We start from the raw sequence: 24,619 nt of genomic DNA, 5'->3' as shown, positions 1-24,619 counted from the left end.
CCTATTGCTCTGTTTATGTTCCAAAATTCCATCCAGGATAGCACATTACAGTTAGTCATCATGCCTCCTAAGCTCCCCTTAGTCTGTGACAGTTTCTCAGACTTCCCATGTGTTTTATTATTTTGACAGTTGTGAGAAGTACTGGCAGATATTTTGTAGAATTTTTCTCTATTTGGATTTGTCAGATGTTTTTCTCATGGTTAGAGTGGAGTTATGGCTTTTTGGAAGGAAGACCTCTGAGATGAAGTGCCAGTATCATCACACTATCTCTGGGGTACACACTATCAACTGATGATTTATCACGGATGATGTGAACCCTGATCACCTGACCAGGGTAGGGTTTTCCAAGTCTCTCCACTGTAAAGTTTCTTTTCCTCCTTTTCTAAGGACTGGGGACATAAGCTGTACCTCCTTGAGGGAGAAAGTACAGGAAGTCCTCACTTAACATTGTTTATAGGTACTATGATCTTAAGCAAAAAAATGTATAACGAAATCATTTTTACCATAAACAAGAGATAAGTTCCTATGACATCTTATCAATGTTACAAGGAGGTGGTATTGAGTGAAATTACATTTTTCGAGGACCTGCTGTATCTGGATAATTTATTTGGAATTCTTCTCTGTGAGAGACTTGTATTTCCAATTTATTTATTTAAATATATATATCATCTTGAACTCATTTCCAGAGATGAACCTAGAGAGGAACAGGTAAATTTATTTGCAAACTACTTACTCTGTGGTTCACAGGACCCAGTTTAGAAATTATGTTGCAATAGGGATCATAGAGAAATTTAACATGAGGGTTGAGTTAGCCATAGAATTCTTGCCATAGTATGGATGGGATTGCTGTGTCCTACATTTTAAAATAGATGTCTTTTCTACCTCAAGACTTGTAACTACAGTGTGCATTCATTAATATTAATAATAGTAAGAGTAACCTAGTAGAAACCTTTTCATTCTAAAAAGGCTTTGTGATTATTTAATAGGTATTTATTACTTATTTTAATAATACAGTTGGATAAAAAGAAATGGATGATAAAACCAAGACAAAAGGAAAATTAGGTTTGGGACTGTAAAGCTGAGTAGGATTATTCCAGCAAACATACATCATGTTGTTCTGTTCAGTTGCTAAAGGTGGCCTGTACATTTGGTCCTAAGCTTGACAATGTCTAGAACAAAGGGAAAGATAATTGGTTACAAGATTCAAAATGCCTAAGTGACAAAAATCAATTATTAAGCAGAAAACAGCTTTTCTTAGTACCAAGGCTTAAGAGAAATTTCTCTCATGCTGTCCGTAAAAAAATAAATAAAATAACATAAAGGAATAAATAGTTGAGCTGCCTGTGGATCCTCTCTTGGGAAGAAAATTGCTGTATAATTCACTTGGGGGCTTTTCACTGCTCACTTGGCCTTCACCAATGATAAGATAATATCTTGTTTCAGCGCAGTTTGCCTGGCATTGGTGGCATTCCTATGGGAAAGCCAGGTACCTTGGTTAGTTGCCACTTGTTTTTTCTTCTTACCCAAAGAGATTTTTTTCTTTAGGTCAGATGTCTGCAAATTGAAGTTTGAAGGGAAGACATTTTATGTGATTGGCACCCAGAAGGAGGTCAGATACTGCTTTTCTAACTCTGTTATTTTCTGTGCGTGTGCATGTGGGCCCATGAGAGGGATTTAAGCATAAAATGTGCCGTTAGCGTTGTAGCCCCCAAAGACCATGATTTTAAAGTTAGTGGTGATAATGAAAGCTATATGCTGAGAATATTTGAGAGGTAAGCAAATAAACACTGGACTTGCACATTTAAGAATAAAGTTGGTGAACAGTGCTGAGTGAATACCCCTTTGTAAAAAATAGACTGGGATAGACTTGAGATTTAGCAAATGGAACTTCCCCTTGCCTCTATAATTTACCAAAATACAGATTTATGAAACAAGTGAAGATTACATACCAAGCTAGGTATCGGCCAGTGGTGATATAGAAACAGACAGAATCTATAAGATCCAAGAATCTTAAAATAGAAGAGTTACCATATATAGGTTGAGTTCACCAAGAAACACATTTGGGAGGAGGGTGTTACTGAAACTTGGAGCCTCAGCTAGGTCTGGAAGTTGGCAGAATCTCCTGACCCCAGTTTTTAGTTCAAGCACTAATTATTTAAGGTTGGCAAGCAAGTTTTTAAACTAATTCAAGTCTTATTGAGAGGAGGCAATGCCTGGAGAGTTGAAGATTTAAAAAAGAATCAGAAACAGGGCCTAGATAGATTGGCGATGTCTGTAAAGGGTGAGGTGGGTCAGTGGGGGGGGGGGGTGCCATTTTAAAGAAACTTTTAAGAACATAGTAATATACAAGTTACTTCAGATCTGTTTGGTACGTGTCAAGATACAAACAGGTAAATACTTGAAAGAAAAATATGAAAAATATAAACTCTGTTTAACATTGCCTTTTTTGTATTGTTATTTTTTATTAGAAGAAAGCCATGTTGGCATTTCATACTTCAACACCAGCTGCCTGCAAACATCTTTGGAAGTGTGGGGTGGAGAACCAGGCCTTTTATAAGTAAGTAGTTTTTATTTATTTAATCAAAGGTTTTTAAAAATATCCATGGAACCATATATGTTTTGCAAACAACTCCATGTTCATTTCTTTTAATAGAGTCCTTTTAATTTTTTAAAATGCATTATGAATTTGGTGCATTGTTCACGTTGACTCCCTACCACTGTTGGGTCAAACAAGTCCTGAGCTCCCTGTTCGGTGTTTCCTGTGGAATTGCTCTGTGTGTATGTGTGTGTGTTTTGTCATTGCTACTTCCATTCAAAATGTCACAGGATCTATATCTGGTTGTGTGTGTGTGTGTGCGTGTGCGTGTGTTTTGTCATTGCTACTTCCTTTCAAAATGTCACAGGATCTATATCTGGTTGGCTGCCCCAACTCGGAAGCAGACCTTGAGAAGAGTGTAGTGCAAGAGGTTTTTGGATTGTGATCATTGAACATACCAACTGGGGAATGGGGAAGGGAGATGGGGAAGGAAACAGTGTAGGAGAGTGCTATCGAGCAGGTCACTGCTGTGGACAGCTGGGCTCAGCTCTTGGGGGGAGCTCTGGCAGAGGCAGAATATGCCTCACACTTCACCCACTGACTGGCAAAGAGGCTGCCCTATTTATCTACCAATTTCTCACTTATTTTGGTTGAGGGCCATTTTGGAGGTGGAGTTGATACTCTCTGGCACTTCTGGCCTACCCTGGCGTGGGTTGAATGTACACTCACAACCAAAAAAAGAAACCTTTGGCAGAGTCACACATGTTCATAGTAAGAAGACTTCAGTATATGGAGATGAGAGCCAAAATTTTACGGGTGAAATGCCATCAGAGTCTAGGATCATAGAAAGTCAGTGCTGGCAGGACAGGCTTCAGAAACCAGGCATAAAGCTGTCATATTTCCAAAGACGTTCAAATTTAGGACCTTTTCACTGAGTTCTAGCATCTCCTCTTTGAGACACACTTGCTGATTGGAAGAGTAGTGGTGATCGACACAGTCAAGAACCTAGTCCAGCCTGCCAGGGTATCACCGTCACTGACCCCTGGAGCTCATCTAAGTGGCTTTTTCTTAGTTTCTCTGCCCCCAAACCCTACTAGATTCTGTCTTATTCATTAGACTCACTTCCCTGAAAATGTGAATCTGTCAAACTTTTCGTCTTTGGTTAATGAAGACCGTTAGGAGAACGAAGGCTTGGGTAATGATTTACAAACCCCTTCAGCCACAGAACTGATTTCCTTAAACAGAAGTGTAGACAAAGCCCAGTATGTTAAAAAAAAAAAAAAAAATGGAGAAGCTGTGGCTGTTGTTGGGGACCCGAGTTGGGATTGGGGACAGGAGACTGTTTCTTCATTTCTTGCTTCTCCTCAGGAGATTGGGTGACCAGTTGTCCCAGTTTGTTTGGGACTTTCCCATTTTTAGCAATGAGAATCCATGTCCCAGGAAATTGGTCAGTCTTGGACAAATTCTATCGGGAGCATAATTTGAAGACCCTTGGATGAGATAATACACAAAATGTGGTGCTTCTAGCAATGACAGGAAGTGATGTCTATCAGTAGGTGTTTTCCACAGCATCAGCACCTCAAGGCATCTCTGCGCCCACTGTGGTGTTTGCAAACTGGTTAAAAAGGGTGCCCAGTGGACTTTGAAAAACCAGCTTGTCTAGACCTCTCCATCTACGTGAGAGTTGAGAAGGGGAAATACAAAGGGATTAATCCTTTCAGTCTTTAGTTGGAGTCTACACATTTTTTTAAAAGTTATTTTAAAATTAAGATCCTACCATAAAATGCACTATTTTAAAGTATAATTCAGTGGTTTTTAGTCTAATTCATGAAGTCATGCAACCATTACTACTATCTAATTCCAGAATATTTTTATGAACCCCCAAAGAAACCTTGTACTCATTCACAGTCACTTCCCTTTTTCCCCTCACCCCAGACCTTGGCAACTACTAATGTATTTTCTATGTGTATGGATTTACCTATTCTGCACATTTCCTATAAATGGAATCATAAACTTATGTGGTCTTTTGTAAATGAGTTTTTTCACTTAGGTAATGATTTCAAGGTTTATCCATGTTGTAGCATGCATCGGTACTTCATAGCTTCTTATGGCTGAATAATATTCCATTGTTTAGATATACCACATTTTGTTCATTCATCAGTTGATGGGCATTTGGGTTGTTCCCTTGTTTTAAACATTATGAATAATGCTGCAATGAGTGTCCATATAAATTTTTTCTTTGAACAATTTTCTTAGATTTATTTCTAGGAGTGTAATTTCTGGATCATAAGGTAACTCTATATTTAACTTTTTGAGAAACTTATCAACTGTTTTTGGAGCCCAAGCTTTTAGAACTCTTCTGTTCCTCTCTTAATAAAATCATCTGGTTCTCAAATAATGATTGAGAGACATCTAATTATTTTGAATGACTATTTTCTTGCAAATGAGGGAGTTAGTAGATAGAGTCTTGAAACAAAGCCAAAACAAGATATGGCATGACATTATCTTATTGTGGATTTTTATATCTGTATTATATCTGATCTCTCTGTTGGTAGGAACTAGGTTCCATTTATCTTTGTATTTCCTAAAGACCTCAGGCATTGAAAAAAGAATTACTGGATCAAATCACTGGTTCCTGTGCCAGGAGATTTGTAGATCATGATAGAGACTAAAAGGCAAATGCAAATAAAATGCTAAAGGGGAGTCCAGAGGAGGTGGGGAGTCTTGCTGTAGGGGGAGCTAGGATGTAAAAGAAAGGCTCTTTCAGGTGGAGGAAGGACATTCTGAGTAAGGGATCAGGGTGGGACATGGAAGACATACATTGATATGATGAGCAGTTACACAAGGCTGAAGCAGAGGGTAGTGAATGAAATAGAAAGGGAGGTGGTAAGGGGCGAGGAGATCTTGGAGCCAGATACAGAGGGCTAAGCTGTCATGAAAAAGGTGGCAGAGGAACACTAGGTGGAGTTGATTGCTACTGATCTACAGATAAGTATAAGGGGTGGGTAGCAGAGGAGAACACCCACGGGCTTTTAGAGCCAGCTCAGTAAGTCCTACCTGCAAGCAGCTTGAAGATCCTTTAGTGCAATCATGGGATTTCTATCAAGGAATAACTTAGGACATTAATTAGTTCTTTTGCACACATGCTGTTTTATCATGTGTGAGGGTGTCAGTGGTAGATGGAGTCAAAGCCAAAAACAGAATTGAACAGAGGAGAGAGAGAGGAGAGAAGAAACTACGATTTGGGGAATCTGTTTTGTGCATTTGGGGGTGCAGTTGTTAGCTGGCAGCTAGCAATAAGGTCAGTATGATAATTCTGTCATTGAATGGACCAACTGGGCATATCTGATAAATCACTGCCGGCCATCTGTGAATGCTTCAGCAGACCCCAGGGTTTAGCTGTGAGCACAGTGGCACTGTACCCAGTTGACTGAGTTTTCACATCAGCACCTCTGCTATCATTAGGCCAGGCTAGCTCCTCTCTCTCGCTAGGACTTCTAATCCCTAATATTTGTACTGATCTGAGGTGTTTCAGAACATTTTGTTCCTCCATTATCACATAAGCATCCCATTCCTTAGGAAGAAGGAAAGATACTGCTTGTTCTGAGCCAGCTTTGCAACCTTGGGCAAGTCTCTGGCCCCAGCCTTCTCAAAGGTAAACTGGGGGGGCTGGGACTCAGGCACGCTTTGCTTGTCTCGCTGTGGCCTGGTGTTTAATGAGTGTGGGCTTTGGAAGTGAACCGGCTTGGGTCTGAATCTTGACTCTGTTGCTTCTTCGCAGTGTGGCCTGGAACAAAGCACTTGAACTCTTTGAGCTTCATCTTCATTTTCTCATCTGTAAAGTGTGATTGGTAATACGTGCCTTGCTGTGTTTAGTTCTGCCAGGCACACGGACCCTCGATAAATACCTGCTTCCAGCACTGCCACCTCTACCCCCTTCACTAACAGTGGAAGTTTTCCGAGTGCCCGTTGGTTGCAGAGCCCAGTCTGTCTGACTGTGAAGGGCTCTGATTCTGTTGCCCTCAGGGTGGGTGCCTGCTTCCTCCATGGCACTGTCGCTTTCCCAGGAAGAGGTCCCAGCCCTGCTTTTGGGCCTGTCCAGCTGGCACTGTGCTTTGACCCTTTTGGTTGGCAGAGCAAGGCCCTGGTCTTTGTTCCCGACTTTGGGGGTGCTTTGTCCCTCCTTTTCACTTCACCTGTCATGGAACCAGGAGGCCTGCTAGGCAAGAATTCCCAAGTGTGCTTTCAACCCATGAATGTGCTGTTAGTTGTCAGCTGGCCCAGGGCCACCGATCAGACTTGATAGCCCTGGCTCTGAGCTCTGCTGCCTGGGGACAGAGCCCAGAAGCAGCAACTCTGATTTTTCCCTCCAGCTCCAAACCCCATGGGATCCCTGACACAGTCTTAGTCACCATTTCAGAGCTTCCTTTGTGCCATGTATTTTCAAGGTGCTCAACCTCTGGAGCACCAGCGCTCACCATTTCTGGGTGCTGGTTTCTGAAAGTGCACTGGACACACCAAAGGGCTCAGTGGCTCACCGCTGTTTCCATGTGACAACTTTATCCCACGCCTGCTTTTGTGCCCCTGTGCACTGTGCTGAGTCCTGGGGATGCAGTGGAGACTTAAATGAGACTCTCTGCCCCCAGTTCTGTAAGGCACGTGTGCAGGGGATGAAGGCAGTCCCTAATACATTTCTTGTTCAGAGTTTGGTGTGCACTTTGTCAGAGGAACGATGTTACACTTGTAGGTAAGGGTCCCAAGTAGCTCCCGGAACCAGAGCCTCTCACACGTCAGTGGGCACACACATCACCCGGAGGTCTTGTTAGACTCTGACCTCTGATGCAGTAGGTTTGGGTGGGGCACAAGAATCTGTATTTCTAGTAAGTTCCCTGGTGCTGCTGGGCTGACGGTCCATGGCCCACACTTGGAATAACAGGGTTCTAAGCCAGAGGTTCTTGGCCCTGACTGCATGTTAGAATCACGTGAGGGAGCTTGTGAACAACACCTACACTATGGACCCTCCCCTAGACCCAATTAAATCAGAATCTGGATCCTCACAGAAAGGGTGTATGAATGTTCACAGCAGCATTATTCAGAGTAGCTACAAATGAAAAATCTAGATGACTGTCAATTGATTAAAAAAAAGAAAGAAAAGTAATGTGTGAATGTAATGGAATATTTTTCAGCCATGAAAGGAGCGAAGCATTGATTCATGATGCAACATGGATGAACCCTGGATACATTAGACTAAGTAAAAAGCCAGTCATGAAATACCACATATTATGTGATTATATTTATATAAATATCCAGAATAAGCAAATCTTTAGGGAGACAAAGTAGATGAGTGGTTGTATAGGATTGAAGTGAAAGGGAAACAAAGTAATTGCCATTGGCTACAGGACAGTCCTTCTGGGGTAATGGAAATGTTTTTGATGAATTTTTTAACTTTATGAATTATAACTAAAACCACTGAAGTGTATAGTCTAAAAGGTAAACCTTATGATATGTGAATTATATCTCAATAAAGCTGTTACTTGAAAAAGTCAGAATTTGAGATGAGTGGTCTAGGTGTTTGGTAGTAATAACAATTTCCTTGGTAGTACGAATGTGCCATCCAGGGTTAAGTGCTCAAGTCGAGTGATTCTCCAAGTAGGGTTCCTGAACCAGTTTCAGCATCTCCTGGTAACTTGTTAGAAATGCATCCTTGGGCTCCACCGCAGACTTATTGAATCAGAAACTCATATTTTCTAAGGCCCTCTAAGGTGATTCTGCTGCCCTCTGAAGTCTGAGAATCTTCATGGCTAAAACATTCTTTTAAAAATACAGATAGACCTGGGTTTGTAGCATGGTTTCTCCAGCTTCTATCATGTGAACATAGTTAGTTGACTTAACCCCTCTGTGCCTCAATTTCCCCATGTAAAAGTGAGGATTGCTTCCTCCTAGAAGAGAGCTGTGAGCATAAAACGAATTAGTATATTTAAGGTGCTTTGGATGGTGCCTGACCCATAGTAGGTGCTCAATAATAACATATGTCGTTATTGTTACGATTACTCCAGAAGTTGTAAACCATGATAAAATGGGAAATTGTTAATTCTAGAGGTGGCCTCTTAGGGCAGCACCTTTTGTCTCCCTAGCACCTAGCCTGGCCTCATGCCCAGCCTCTGTAGTAGCAGGTGTCAGAGGAGAGAAGTGAGGAGCAGGAAGAGGGGAGGTGTGCACCTGCAGAGCTGAGCTGTGTGCGTCACTGATACCCACACTTGGCGAACACTTTGCACGTTCAGGCAATGTCTGCATCCATTTCCCCATTAAAATACAGCTTTGGTGGCAGCACAGAGCAGGGAAATTCCCTGCAGCCATGGGTCCCTGGGTATCAGTGCCGCGCTGGCAGATCTGGAGTGAGGGGTGGGGAAGAGCTGTGTCAGCAGAAAGGGAAGTAGTGACCAGGACATCATTTGAAGTCACAGTTGTTTTCAAGTCAGGCGTTGGGAAATTGGGGACTGTCTGGATTTTTCTGTGAGGTCGGATGTTTGAGAAGAGTGAGCGTTTCCGTGCTGGGATATTGGATAGGGCATTGGAGGTGGAAGCTGAGGGAAGGCAGGTAGGGAAGACGGTTGGAGGAGAGAGAATTGCTATTTTGAACTCGGTTGTGCCTTTGTGGCCTTCAGTGGGAAGAAGACTTTGGCTCTGGGCTTGTTGATGTGAGAGCCTGGGAGACAAAGCGAGAGTTAGAGCAGAAAGGCATTTTTATTAGCTTTCAGGGTGTTTGACACGGCTCCCCCAAATTTCCATGATTTAGAGAATCGGCTTTGGAAGCTCCATCGTGAGAAGAAAACAGGGAAGTTTTGGGAGTGATATTAGGGAGAGGGGGACAGCAACTATATATTACGTAATGAGCAGGTGCTAGGTGCTTTCAAATCATTTAATCTCATCGAATCCTCTTCAGAACTCTAGGAATTAGGTGTCATTCTATCTTCCCCCTTTAAAAAATTAGTGGAAAAATTGGGACTCAGAAAAACTGTATGACTTAACCAAAGTCACAGGACCTACAGCAGGTAGGAACCTGGGCCTCTGCTCTTTCAGGTCAAATGCCACCTATCCGGTCATTTAAAGGAGAATATGGGAACTCAGAGGTGGTAGGCAGCCTTTGAATGGCCTTGGGTGTTTGGTGAAAATACAGACTCTTGGGCCCCTCTCCAGACTCGCTAAATGAGACTCGAGTGATGGAGCCTGATGACCAGTGTTTTTATCCCATATTCAGGTGCTGCTGATGCTTGACCAGGTTTGGGAACAAGGCCCCCTTTCTCCTTCCCCTGTCCTCATCTTTCCATTCTACTGTTTGTGTTTCCCATAGTTCCCAGTGGGTTTATGTTGTTCAAGCTCTCAGAATGAACTCCCACTTAAAATTCCCAGGAAGATCTTAACCCAGACATTATGGCCAGTCCACCTGGGTATATCTGGGAGAGGATTGGAGGGGGTGCTTAGGAGGGTGTCTCTGAGCAAATCAAATGACACAAAGGCCAGCCTTTTTTCACTCCTCTCATCCTATGCAGACATCTATTTTCTTTCTCCATGAAATGTGTCTTTTAACCTGTTTTTCTCGAAGCACTTCGAGCGTTTATGTTCCATGCAGTGCAGAGGCCTCCCACTATTCTGGGTGTAGGCAGAAGTCAGCGGTCTTGTCGAGGGGCCTGGACGGGTGGGAGCTGAGGCTGAATCAGTGAAACTAGAGCTGTCCACCTGTTGTGCTAGCTGCACCTCTGGGAGCTGCTATAATCTGGGCACAGAATTCAGTCTGAGTTCCAAACACTCCAATTAAGGCTCTTCATCTTCTTTTTAGCAGGCTACCTCGCCCCAAGATCCTTAGGAACCTAGATCAACAGCAACAGCAAAATCAATTAAAAAAAATAGAGAGGCTTCTTTAATTTTTTTATTTATTGATTTTAGAGAGAGGAGGGGAGAGAGAGAAACATTGATTTCTTGTTGCACTTTAGTTATGTATTCACTGGTTGATTCTTCCATGCTCCCTGACTGAGGATCAAACCCTCAACCTTGGTGTAGCAGGATGATGCTATAACCAACTGAGCTACCTGGCACAGAGTCTTCTTTAAAGCTTTCTCTTTCCTTTACCTCTGAGGACTTGTGAGCAATAGTCCTGCTGAGAAGATGGAGAGAGGGAGGTGGGGCTGGATCTTTTCTGAGGCTCCAGTGGGACATGTGTCAGGCCCACCCCATCTCTCTAGGGCCAAGATGTGGGCGGGCACATGGGCCTGGAGCAGATGAGTCCTCTTGGGGGCTCAGCAGGACATTCCTTACTTAGCTTACTGGGGACCTTTCTCCTCTTTACTAGGTGTGCTCTGTCACCCAGCTCTGGCCAGCAGCCAGCCTGTCGGATGGTCTGGGATGTGGATCTTACTGCTCCCACCTGTCCTATTCCATGTTCTCTGGGCTCTGCCTTCACAGGAGCCCCCTCCTCAAGACCCCTCTCTGTCCATCTCACTGTCTCTGCTCATCCTTTGTAGCCAGTGTCCTTCTCTGCTGGCTCAGGCTGTTTGTGGAGAAGGGGCTTCTTTGCAAAAGACTGTTAGTATAGCTTTCCATTGTTCTGAGGACAAAGGCCAAAATCATTAACAAGAGAGAGAGAGAGAGAGAGAGAGAGAGAGAGAGAGAGAGAGAGAGAGAGAGAGAGAGAGAGAGAGAGAGAGAGAGAGAGAAAGAGAAAGAGAAATAATAGCAGTAATGACATGGGGAAATGCACGTCAGATCTTCTTTTTAGTTCTTCCAGTGCTCAGTCTCAGGGCTTTTGTGCAGCTGGGCCTTCTGGCCAGAACACTGCCCACCACCTGCCCTGGTTAATGCCTGCCCAGCCCTGAGTCTCAGCTTAGATGTCCCTTCCTTAGACTGGCCCCCAGACTAGATCAGTTCCCCCACCCTATACCCTCATTACATCTTTTCCCTCACAGTACATGCACCACACTTGGAATTTACATTTGTCACTTATTTGTGTGACTTCCAGATTAATATCTATTTCCCCTCTAGACCTTACACTCCATGGATATGGAGAATGTGAATCTTTCCTGAGTTTAGAGCATGTAGGCATTTGGTTAGTAATTACTGAGCCAATGGATGAAAGCTTCGAGAGGCTCAGGATAGGCATCACTGCCCACACAGAAACTTCTTGCTGGAGCCCTGGCTGTGTGCACATTTTTGCTCAGAATTATAGAGCATATTGTTCGCATTGTGACTATCAATACTTAAAAATAAGCCGGAACTCCGTGAGACCATTTTTTTCTAACTTGGGTTTAATTGCGTAAGGCTTAGAGTGACTGATGTCACAGTAGCCATCACAGTACTGTAAGGCCTTCACAGGTATTGCACAGGTAGTGCCCTGTGTGTGGCCTCTGGGCAGCCCATGTTCTGGAATACTTCTCAGAATGCTGCTGTTGTTTTGCTTGCACTTACTGGCAGGGCTCAGAGGTGCTGAATCAGGGCTTGGCGGGGCTTCTTGTTCCTCGTGTATCTTAGTCATCCACGAGTGTGGCTTCTTTCAAAGGGCACTGGGTCATGGTGACTTACCCAGGAAAGTACTCAGAAGCCACCGGCCATTTCCATGGGGACACGGGCCCCTCTTGCCCTCTGTTGGGAAGTACACAGAAGGCACATTCTTTGTGACACAGTGAGTGACCTGTGTCACCAAGAAACTGTTTTGTGCTGCAGTGTTAGTAGAGGCACAGGCAAGAAAGTTCCCCTGCAGCAAGGGACTTACTGATGCCATGTGACACTATCTGTCCTCTCCATATCTTTCAACTAGAAATTGGGAAAGAATCCCGTTGGATCATCGATATCACCTGTTTGTTTGTTTGTTTGTTTTCCAGTTTGTGACCCAGTAATGGATTGAGACCAAACATATGGGTCATCATCAATATTTAAAAAGAATGAAAAGGGAGAACATAGAAAAGATCAGATTATAAAAGCAGTGAAAGTTAACTCTTCTTTTGTGAAACTCTTCTTTCAAGTTTGTGTGCATGTGCAGGCCAGTTCACACAATAAAATGTATTTCTTTCTGGCAGTCAAAAATATCTGATTGCTCCACATTATAGCATATCCAGCTTGGACTTCCCAGTGTGACTATCATGTCTGCTTTGCTTTATCTTAAAGGTATGCAAAATCCAGTCAGATCAAGACTGTATCAAGCAGCAAGATATTTTTTAAAGGAAGTAGATTCCGATATAGGTAGGTACCCCTCATTCTATTTTGATGACCCAGTTGAGGTGGGGGCAGGCATTTACATTTGAATGTTTTACGTATAAATCAGTACACTTTGGCTTATGCCCCTGTTTCGGCCTCCCTTTCTACTTCACTCATCCTTTATGCTCACAAGCACCCTCAAACTCCATAGTAACTTCCCCTCATGGAGGGAGGAAATGTGTGGGTTCCTAGAGCTGGGTCAGACCACTGTAAGATTTAAAGAGATATACGTGCACACCCCTCCCCTTCTGCTCTGAGTGTCTGTGCGCAGACCTGTGTTTTTGCTTTTTGCAGCGGTAAGGTTGCCAAAGAGGTGGTGGAGGCGAGCTCCAAAATCCAGAGGGAGCCTCCGGAGGTGCACAGGTGAGTGGGGTGCTCTTAGGGCTCCGGGAGGCTTGTGGGATGGACAAAGGGCTTTAAACACTGGCTTTGCCAAATCCTCTGTGACAGAAAAGAGTGTAAGGGCACCGGCTGCCAGGTCCTATGTTGTTTTTCATCCCTGGTTCCAGGCATGGTACTCTTACTGTCCCGGAAATCTCTCTCAGATTTGGCTGGACCGTGGTGTGAGTGCAGCTGGGCTCCATATTGTTATTTGCTCTGTGGAAAGTCATTGGCTTGACTTACCCTGGAATATCACAAGGAATAAGCAGTATGTGTGTGGAGCAAGGCTGTGTCATCTCCTGGATGACTCCATTATGCTGTCCTCTTGGAACTGCCCTCTGTTCCTGCCTCTGTTCATCAGACGTGGCTGGTTTCCATCAGCCCCACTCCTTCTAGGCTATTTTGCATGAGGGGGTGGGGTGTTCATATCTCACTGAACTCTTTTATTTCCAAGGGTCATTCAGAGGAATGAGGACTTGGTCATTATTGGTTCAAAGGTACACGTCTTCATTAAAGTGGCAGTGTATGGAATTCTTACGTATTAAATATTCTCTTGGCTATGTTGGACTTCATTGCCACCACAGTGTACACAAATCATTATATATCCTAAGTCATTATATATACTAAACCTCAAACATGCTAAATATTTTAAGATGAACATTTTCATCATCATGCTTCCCCTTTTGAGGACAAGATCATCATAAGCTATGTTCTTTAGGAAGTTCCCAACACTGGTCCGCACCTGTCCCCTTTTTCCTGTCTTTGAACTTGGAGGAGTTTCCTTTAGGCTCAGGTTTGCCCCATATCTCCTCTTTCAAGAGTGACTGAGTGAGCTAGGTCCCCTGGGGTGGTTGGGCAGGAAAAGGTCATGGTTTCTTGGAAGTGTGGCCCATCTGGCCTGGTATGGGTGTCCAGATGTCACTTCTCTCCCACACAGGGGTAGAACTGCCATTGGCATGAGAGTCCATGCAGACATGCACAGAGTATAATTCACCCCCAGTTGTGCATGACCAAGTGGGAAGCGGTCACATGCAAGTCTGCCAAGCCAGTCTCTCCTGCTCTGAGAAGCAGGAGAAAATTGGAAGGTGCGGGAAGCCGGAGCACCTTGGCTGGGAAGCACCTTGGTGTAATATCTATGAAGGTTTTACAGCCCATCCATTAATGACAACAGTCGTTTTTAAAAAATAGTTTCTTAAATTGCTGTTCTTCCCCCTCAAATTGTGGTTACTCAGTGCAGCAGAAACAAAGAAGAGGAAATGATAAAACATAGCATTTGAACTTTTCCAGAAGTTTTGGACTGGTAATGACCTTAGGGATCACCTAGTTTGATGCTTCTATTTATAGACAAGAGAACTGGTGTCTTGGAGAAATTAAATGATTTATCTAAGGTCATGAATTCGGGAGGAGGCACACCTAGGCCCGTTCTCCTTTCTCTATCACATCTGCCCCCCTGAGAGCCTCTGGCATTCTCTTAGAAACTGGGAGGCAGGTCACCTTAGGGGCTTAGCTTGGGTTTTCTTCTTTCAACTTGCAGCTTCAGTGTTTGATCTTAAAAAGAAGAAGAGATAGTGCGGGGGAGTTCTCTTGATGGCACAAACACAAAGTAGGCAACTGTTTCTAACAATGTACTTTCAAAGAGACATATTCCAAATATTTAAAGTTTTCCAAGAGTCCCATAGTTACAGTCTATGGATGGTTAACGAGATCAGAAAATAATTTTTTTTAAGTACTTCTCTTAAATTGAAGTTTGCATAATTTATGGGAATTCAGACTTCCTAGATCAGGGCTTCTCAGAATTTTTAACTTGCACAGGGTTCACCTCGGGATCCTGTTACAACAGATTATGATTTATGAATAGGCATTTCTAACAAGCTGCCAGGTGATAGCTGTGGAGCTGGCCCACGGACTAACCTTTGAATAGCCTGGCTGGCTCTAGATAACTGATGGTGAAAGTGGGCGAAGGAAGCAGATTGGCCTTAATGAAAAAAGCTTTATCTGGAGTAGACCAAACCACCAGAGGGAATGGGACATGAGGCATCAGCCGATTTATAGTTTCCCTTTTCTGGAATCTGCTAAAATCCCCCAGGATATTACTGTGCACAAGAACCTACAGGCACGGAGACACTGTTTTGCATGCTCCTTTCCCTTTCACTAGCCCATTTTATGTGTATGTGAGAGCTAATTGAGTTCCCATCCTAAGGACCCCTCTCTGGTCCTCTGGTCCTAGGCTGTATCTCTCACATTTCTGACAATACAAGGAAGAATTTATTTAAATTAATGATATAGAGCAAGCTCGGAGAGGGCGAGGCTTGTGTCTGTCTTAGACATCTCCACATCCCCCAATACTACCTAAGGACGCAGGGCCGGGCACATAGTAGGACGTCAGTACATATTTGTTGAGTGATGGCATGAACTAGGAGTGTGGGATGACAGCAGCACCTCTGTGATTTTCTGAAACCAGAGATCTGTGCAAGGTGCTGCCCTGGGGCCCTCAGCCTCCCAAGCGGAGCCATGGTGATGGGGGCCACTATTCTCATTCCTTCCCAGTAGCCAATTGCATGGTAGAAGATGGTTTCTCTTGAACAATTATTTTATTTTTGAATTGTTTTGACTTCTTTGACGTGGCTTTCGAAAGTGAGACTATAGCAATGAGCTCTTTCTCTGGTGGTGTTTAGAAATGATTCCTAGTCTAGAATGGTGACAACAAGGCTTTGATTAGCTATCTTTCCTCACACTTGAGATTCTACTTTTCAAAGAATGACAAGTTCATGGACCGCTACTTTTACTGAGATATGTGTTCTAGAGAGACTGAGACACACTGTCTTGGGGTATTTCGTTTTTACTCAAAAAGAAAAGACAGTAACTCCAATTTTAGTCCACTAATTTTTGCTGCTGAGAAGATCCTCAATCAAAGCCCTCCAGGTTGGCTATTTGGTGAGACTCATCTGCCCATCTCAGAGGCCTGGTGAGCCCAGGGAGGGCCGTTTAAGCCACCTAGGCATAGCGGCCGCCATCAAGGGACACCCAGAGTTATGAGACCCTGTCTAGGAGTAATAAATGATTCTAATCTTGGCCGTGTTGCTTACCAGCTGTGTGGTCTTGGATAAGTCACTAAACTTCTCAGATCATCAGGTTAAGTTGACTTATCTGTAAAATGGGATTTATAACATTACTTTGCCCAACTTCTGGGTTTTGTTATGAGGATTAAAATAAAGTGCTTTAAAAATTATATAGGGCCATCCAAATGTGATATGGTGATATTATTATTATTGTCTCTCATCCAAAGATGGGGACCTAGAAGCTGACAGACATGTTCACGTTAAAGTCTGTTCAGATGGAGTTTTTGATGACAGGTCAGCAGCACTTCTTTCGTTCCAAGGAGAGGTGCAGGAACTCCATGAGCCTCAGTTTAGTCGCTGTATTATATGCCATCATTTTTTAAAAACAAATCTTAGAATACACTTGGCAGTTCCCATAGGAAACCTTTCTACCTCAGTAGAGTTCTTAATGGCAGTTTCATCTGGAACTGTTCTAAACCTAGAGTACACACATGTGTGGGCTGCAAAGTGGGTCAGGTGTATTTGCATAGTCAGCCAGTGGGTGGACTGTGAAAGTGGAGAAACAAGGCGTGGACCCTCACCTGGCCTGGGGAAACCCCAGCCAGAGCAGCTGTTACCTCAGGAACTCAGGTTAATGGGCAGAGTGGGAGCTGATTGGAATGTCAGCACATCCTTGAGAAACCTGCCTGACATGGTGAGGCCTTGGGTAGCCACAAACGGCAGGACATTAGTGGTAGCAGACAGAGTTCCCTCTGGGACTTGGCAGGAGAAATCGTGCAGAAAGGCGGTGTGGAGCATGGGACAGTCCTGAGCCTGCACACCTGAGTATCTTTAGTCCTAACCTCACTGAATGTCAAGTTCCTCACCTGTGAATATGGTGTTTTCCTTGCCTGTCTTACAGTGTATACAAATCACTTTGTAAACAACAAAAGGGCCATTTGAATTCTGGTGTTATATTTATTAGAACAACTGTGCTGGTAGGCTCTTGAAGCCAAGAAGAGAGGTGGAAAAAAAAGGTAACCTTGAGTCTAAAGGAGTTGGTAGGAAAAGGTGGGAGTCTTGCAGGATCAGGGGCCCTTCCTTAGTGTTCCCATGAGACTTTTAGCCATCAGTCTCCTCCATGAAATGCATGTTTTTTCAGTTGTTGCACATTAATGAGTCCTGAAGTGAAAATAGAGGTCAAGACCAGCACTTTAAACAAAATGCAACAAAATAGGGAAAAAAAAGTGTATCACACACAGCGATAGCTACTATGATTGTGTGAAGGATTCACTTCAATGCATGTCTTCCTGCATGTGTACACATATTTGTGTGTACAGAGAGGTGATATAAAATGTATTTCTTAATGTAGGTCTTGGTCAAAAACAGTTCGAGAAATGTAGTTCTAGAGAGTAAGTTACTTAAGGCTAGGACCACAGTTCCCCAGAACAAGGCAGACCGTCCAATACATACATACTGCCAAATCAGTAATTATAGAGTGAAATAACAAAGAAAAGAACTCCATGGTTAAGCAAGGCCCCATACATTTCCTTTCCAGACAGTGCCAGCTGTGGTGGGGTTTCAATTCAAGATGCTAACAGGCATCCTGATCTTTCCCAGTGCCCTGTCCCCCCCTTTCCAATGCCTGGGGTATAAAGTAGTTCTGTCAACAGGCCCAGAGAACACTCTGGGCAGTCTGAAATGGCAATTATATCAAGCCAGGGTTGCAGTTAGTTTCAAACCCCAACACCCCTTCAGGGTGTCTGCCACTCCAGGTGCTGTAAGGCAGATGAGAATGGATAGTTCAGTTCCTGCCCTTAGGAGTTTATCAAGGTGGGGCTCATTGTGATTAGTACAACCATAATTACAGAGAGACAGGTGTGACAAATGCGGTGAGTTGTAAAAGAAGGGAGAGTAGAGTGAAGAGAGAACAGAAAGAGACTGTGTTGTGAAGCTAATTCAGGAGGGCAGGGCGTGAAGGGGAAGGAGACATTTGGTACCATCTTTGAAGGATGGCTTGGGTTTGGTTTTGACAGAAACCATGGAAGGGGAAGGGTGCTCAGACACCCACCAGAGGTGCTGCATCTCCCTCTCTGTCAGGCCAGACAGCTGGTCCCCTGCAGCTGGCAGTGTATATGGGCTTCCCAGCTGCCAGCCAGTAGTCTCAATGAGACACCTGCATGGCTTCCCGGACATCTGCTGCCTGACACAGCCACCGACATGCATGAGTGCTCCTTTCAAAAGGAGGAAGCAGAGCTGGGTTCTGTGGCTGGTGACTGGTGTGTGAGTTTGAACGGGGTTGTTAAATACTGATATTAAACATTGGACATCCAGTGACACTACAGCAGCTTGTAGTTGTGGAACATCTGTGCCATCTGCCTGGTAGAGGGTGTGTGTGTGTGTGTGTGTGTGTGTGTGTGTGTAAGATTATTAATTTGAGCCATGCCCTTTATTCACTTTTCTGTGTGTCTAGTTCAGAGATACCTGCCTCCCATATCTTTTTCAAATGCTTGTGTTGTCAACTAGCATGCCCAAGCTGATGACATATGGGGAAATACATTTTCTTTTACTATGCTGTATTAGAACACATGGACATTTTGTGAGGCAGGGCCTTAAGGTTAAAAAGGGCTATACATCTTCAGTGTTAAGTCGTCTTTCACTGGCCTAATCTATTGTGAGCGTCTTAAAGGGAGTTCCCAGCTTATACAGCGGACTGAGATGGAGGAGCTGGTGTTTGCAATGGAAACCAACTCTATCTGGCTTGTGTCTGTTTTCAGAGCCAACATTACCCAGAGCCGTAGTTCCTACTCCTTGAACAAACAGCTCATCATTAACATGGAGCCTCTGCAGCCCTTGCTGCCTTCCCCCAGCGAGCAGGAAGAGGACTTTCCACTCGGTGAGGGTAAGTACGATTCCAGAGGCCACCGTTGCAGGCTTACCCTGGACGAATGAGCAAGGCGCCAATTCTGGGTACGTTGGGTAATGGTTGGGGTGGGGGCTGGAGTGAATTATAAACTGTGTTTTTAGTAAATAAGCTGTTTGCAGCAGGAAGACTGCATTGTATTGAGAGTTCCATCAGTTTCTCCTGGAGAGAGTTCACTGGTACAAAGCATCTCTAAAATTACATCTTAAAGCCGCAATAATGTTAGACCTGCACTGCCTGATGTGGCAGCCACTAGCAGTGTGTGGCTATTTAAAACTAAGTTTAAATTAGTTAAAATAAAAAATGTTGTTTCTTAGCCACATGAGCTAGATTTCCAATGTTCAATAGTCACATGTGGTTAATGGCTACCAGCTGGACAGCTCAGAACATTTTCATCATTGCAGAAAGTTCTACTGGACGGTAAAGTTTTTGACTATAATCACAATGAAATTCGTAGTTATAAAGAATTATCCACCAGTATCTCTACACCTGTCATCCCCTTTTCTATTTTAGTATTTCTCCAACCTCTTATTCCCTTTTCCGTAAGTCCTTGTCTACAAGCTAAAATATGCAGAGTCTAGTTTACCCCAAAGTTCTTGTATTTTTAAAGACTATAATATATGTGCTTCTAGGCTTTTTAAAAAAATTGTTTATGCTATTACAGTTGTCCCAATTTGCCCCTCCTTCACCTCCCCAGCCTGCCTCCCACTTCCATAGTCAATTCCCACACCATTGTTCATGTCCATGGGTCCTTCTTATGTGTTCTTTGACTAACCTCTCCATCTTCTTTCAATCAGCGCCCACCCCACCTCCCCTCTTACAGCTGCCAGTCTGTTCTATGATTCTGCGCCTCTGGTTCCATTTTGCTCACTAGTTTATTTTGTTCATTAGATTCTACTTATAAGTGAGATCATGTGGTGTTTGTCTTTCACTGACTAGCTTAGCACGATTTTATGTGCTTTTAAGAACTTCAGGAAGAATCTCACCATACTTGTTTGCTGCAGATACCTGGTGAGGTAAATCTCATACTTCTATTAATTTCAAAATAAATGAAAAAAGAATTCACTCAAAATAAAGTCATTGGAACCCTGAATACAAACATAACATGCCTTTCCTTCACTTTATGTGATTTTGATCTCATAATTTAAAATCTGGATATTGGGCAGTTAGTTTCAAGAGAGCAGGCTGTCCTGTCTCCAAAAGATCATCTTTACCCTGAAAGTTGAACGGAGAAGAGGAAGGGAGAAAGAAAAACCCATGCTTGGGACTGGGACTGTGCCTTGTCGGCAAATATGGAAACCTAGATGGGAATAAAAGTTAGGAGACCAGACAGGTTGAACAGTTACCATGGAGATGTGGAAAACAGGCTACTGTTGCCCCAGGAGCCCCAGCATTTGAAGGTGAACTGGGCAAGTTTCCTCCTGGACCCTTCACCCCATTCAGTTAGAAATTTCCGCTTTGCTTCATTTTCTATAGTGCAGTTCCACTGCTAAATGCCAACATGTTTTTAACATGACAGTGTTGTGAACAAGAGATACGTACATTATAATACTTGCATTAAAAATCCAAAAATTTTATGACATATGGTAGACTCCATAAGCTGCTTTTTACATTTTTTAAGTAATCTTAAGGAAGAATCTTAAATTCTTTCACCAGCTGTGAAGTAAAACTGATAGGTCTTTTTCTTAAAAAGTCCAAAATAACTTTATAAATGTCTAATAAACCTTTTTTTTTCCTAAAAGATCCATCCCTTCATGGGACATCTTTGTGGGTTTTGAAGCTCAGGCAAATCATAACCTCCAGAACATAGAATCAACTTAAAAGGAAGAAAAGTAGAAACGACAGTATTATTAAGTGTCCAGTAGATAGATCGAACTTCCCACTCTAGAGAAGACAGCAAAATCGTCTTAGGTACCATGAAGTTCAAAGTTATGATTCCCACAATGAACCTAGCACTGTGTCTTTGAAAGCATTATATCTAGGTGACTGTTTGACAGTCTGATTCTGCTCCATGTGTCTTGCTTTTGAGTGTCAGGTAATGAAATTTAGATATCCTATAGGGATAAGTTCTTATTTTGTAGATCTATACTTTTCTGATGCAGGGAGAGAAGAGAGGCTGAGAATGATACAGCTTTAAACAAGAATGTTTCTGCTTTTGTGGGTGGGCTCTGCTTCTGGGTACATACAGTATAATGAATTTTGCTTCATGCTTGGATTTTGATATTTTAGTATTTTTTATTTCTGAGCAAGAGCCAACTTGAAAGGCTAGGAATTCATTCATTCCTCGGTACAGCTATGTCAAAACAAGGTATACGACTGGTAAAGCATACTTAGCATGTGCAAGTTGTTGCGGCCTGTGAAGATGAAGACACCCTCGTCCTGGGAGCCTCACAGCTCATCGGGGAGATGGCGGTGGGATCACAGAGGCTCTGCTTTTGCTAATTGAATTGTGTGTTCACTTTTCTGCACGCCTCGCCTCATGAGGTGTCAGTGCCTCAAGCTGCCTGGAGAGCGTCTTGTTCCCTTTTAGTCCTTAGAACGTCTGACATAAAACTGGTGGGCAGAGGCATGAGCGGATGAGACTGACAGGCAGAGGGAGCTGTGGGGCCTGGTCCGCCTGCACCGGTGTCCTGTGCGGCTTTGGGGAAGTGGGGTGAGGGAAACAGTGAGAGGTGGGGCAGAAAGTTAGGAACTGGCCAGATCCTGCTGGTCTCACGTGACTTGCTGGAGAGTTTGGACTTTAAACCCGAGGGCAGTTGGGAGGCACTGGAGGACTTCAGGCATGGAAATGACCTGATTGGAATTGTGTTTTGTATCATTTGTGGTTGCAAAGGGCAGATGTGAGGAGGGTATGACGGGAGCAATTTTTTCAACCTCAGAAGTGCTGACCTTTTGAGCTGGATAATGCTTTGTTGGGACTGGCTCATGAATTGTACGATGTTTATCAGTCCCCCTAGCTTCGATCCAGTAGATGCCAGTAGTACCCCACAAGTCTTGGCAACCAAAGAGATCTCCAGGTAGTGCCAGATGTCCCCTGAGTAACAAAATTGCTCCCTGGTTGAGTCATTGGGTTGGAGGCACGGAGGCCCCACGGAACCACTGCACTCGTCCCGAGAGTAGATACATGAGCTGAACGGAGGCAGTGAGAGTCAGGCCAGGGAGGAGGTGGGGATTCAAGCTAATTAACTGCAGGCTTGTCAGGAAGGGGTCACCGATTTCATGGCAGATATGTGGCCTGGGACTACTGTCCAGGGTTTGCCCTAGTCACCCAGACTTTGAGAGTGAAAAGACTTCAACCTCTTTAAAGATGAGACACTTGAGACCCAGGAAGGTTTAAGTCAGCGTCACACAGGGTGTCAGTGGCAGAACTGATTTTGTTTTAGGCAGGCACCATGCACTGCTTCACTGAGCATCAGACACGGACTGGAGGGGATGCAGACAGCACTTCTTGTGTCTGATGTCTCTGTTCCCTATCTTACACAGTGGCTCAGCTTCTTGTTTAGAGGAGTTTGAAATCACACATTTTGGTCACTGGATCCACAAACAGGATAAAGTTGGCAGTGTGAGTCCTGTTAAAGGAGTTGTCTGATGAGGAATTTTTAGAAAAATCAGGCTGAGAGAAGACAGAATGTCTTACCCTGACCCTTGGAGGCCTCACCTCTGTGAAGTCATGGGAAGGTCCTGATGCCAGTGTCACATGGTGGTGGCATCTGTGCTGCTACCACGATTCTCCAGGGTGACCACCACTCATTTGTCTGACAAAATTATTCTGTTCTTCCCAGAACTTCAAGTTTCTCAAAGACAGCTGGGCAGAGCATGATTGCCCAGAGCAGCCCAGTGGCATTTTGGGAGAATGTGTGATCCCATTCACCCGTACGACAGCTGGAGGATTAGATCTGAAGTTGCCTGTGTCTCAGTAGAGAAAAAACAAAATCAGTTCCTAGGCACCACTAGGCAACGGGAAAGTTTTCAGTGTTACCCGCCCCACCCTCCCCCCAAGCTGCTCAGTTACAGGATCTGAGTAGATTAGTGCTGTGGACAACTTTAGACGAGAATGGCAAACTGTTTGAAAACATCCACTTATGGCTTTTGAAAGATTCAGGAGAAGAAAACATTGAGAGTGGGAATTGTTCTGGGTAAAAATTACATTTTAATGAGTCATTTATCTGGATAAATTTACATGCAAAATGGAGTTGGCTCTTCATAGTGTAGATACCAAAAATGTTTGTATGTTTTATTGGTGGAGTATATTTTTCATTATGGAAAAATGCTGAATTGTGGTGGAGAGGAGAATGAAATTTATCATGTGAGATTTGGTAGTTGGTAATTGTTGATGCCCATTGAAGATAATTTTGTTGACCAGAACAATGGTGTATGCTGGCAGAATTAAACAGGCAGGACACCATGCATTCTTCCTCTTGGTAGACAAAACTAAATAAGAGTTGAAAATGTTTGACACCTTCCTGCTGGCATAATGGAGACACAAGAATTTCTACAAAGGAGTGTCTTGGGGATGACAGCATGAGAGGGTAGCTTGAAGCCCTCATTTACATATGAGAAAATGTGTATATTAAAGAAGAGGTGGAAATTAAGGGGGTTGGTAAAACTAAGTCTCCCAAGCCACTCTTCAGCACCGTCCCTGAAAACGTTTGTGTGTGTCATAGAAGTGGATCTCTCTGTGTGTGGGAGGGGCAATGGGGTGTTTAAAGGATTGTTTACAGTGTTTGGCCCTAATAGCTTAAGGTGGCATCACTGAAATTCTAGGAAGTCTATATGTGAACCTGTGAAGGCACTCTGAGCGTATAAAATGAGTATTGTCCTCCTCCATCACACATGCCATATTCTTGATCTCACCCACCCTCCAGCCCAACACGTAACAGGTGACTTGTGGGGCCAACTGCATTTTCCCATGTGAGAGTCTTCCCACATCATACCAGGCAGTGCCTTTCACATTCTACGTAGTTGCTCCAATCCCATCCCTGAAGTCTCTAACAGCCCAAGGCTGCTATGGTTCCACTGATTGTGAATTCCTTTGCCCGCTCTGCACCTTCTGGTCTCCTCTGGGCTTATCTAACATGAAAATATTCCTCCCCTTTTCTCCCTTTATGGAGTTCCATGGCCATGGCTCAGATTTACCCTCTATTTTAACTTATATTTTAACTTATAACTGTGGTATCAGATTAGTAGAGTCAAAGTTCAGAGTTCATTATCATATCTATTGATAACTGCCTGGGTGGGAGTTCCTCCAGGGTAGGAGATTCCAAGAGCTACTGGGAATAGGGGTGTGAAATAAAGGCCTCAGCAGCTCTCCAACTCACCTTTTGTAATGTCTGTAAGCTCTTCAAAGCTTATCACTCTTTCTGTGCTCTTCTTTAGAGTTTGTATCATCTTTGAAATTTGGTTTCTGGTGTTTACTGACAACTTAAATACTCATAAGAAGTTTTATCACTTGAAAGAGATCTTTGAAATTTTAAGTATTAAGATTGCTGTAAGGAA

The 24,619-nt window shown here is 43.6% G+C and overlaps 1 protein-coding gene across 2 annotated transcripts in view; it reads left to right on the top strand.

The window, feature by feature from the left end:
- Window positions 1-24,619, top strand: part of FRMD3 (FERM domain containing 3) — a 285,052-nt gene that overhangs the window by 218,215 nt on the left and 42,218 nt on the right. For both annotated transcript variants that reach the window (XM_090274210.1, XM_090274209.1), the window contains exons 9-13: window positions 1,546-1,609; window positions 2,469-2,557; window positions 12,692-12,766; window positions 13,076-13,144; window positions 18,978-19,102. In XM_090274210.1, the coding sequence (XP_090130336.1) occupies window positions 1,546-1,609; window positions 2,469-2,557; window positions 12,692-12,766; window positions 13,076-13,144; window positions 18,978-19,102 (422 nt within the window). The remainder of the gene's footprint in view (window positions 1-1,545; window positions 1,610-2,468; window positions 2,558-12,691; window positions 12,767-13,075; window positions 13,145-18,977; window positions 19,103-24,619) is intronic.

This window comes from Furipterus horrens, unplaced genomic scaffold (genome assembly GCF_987537825.1).
Source record: "Furipterus horrens unplaced genomic scaffold, mFurHor1.1.pri manual_scaffold_4, whole genome shotgun sequence".
NCBI classification, from domain to species: Eukaryota; Metazoa; Chordata; class Mammalia; order Chiroptera; family Furipteridae; genus Furipterus; species Furipterus horrens.
Note: the sequence above shows the minus strand (reverse complement) of the source record. Positions and strands in the feature narration are given on the sequence as shown.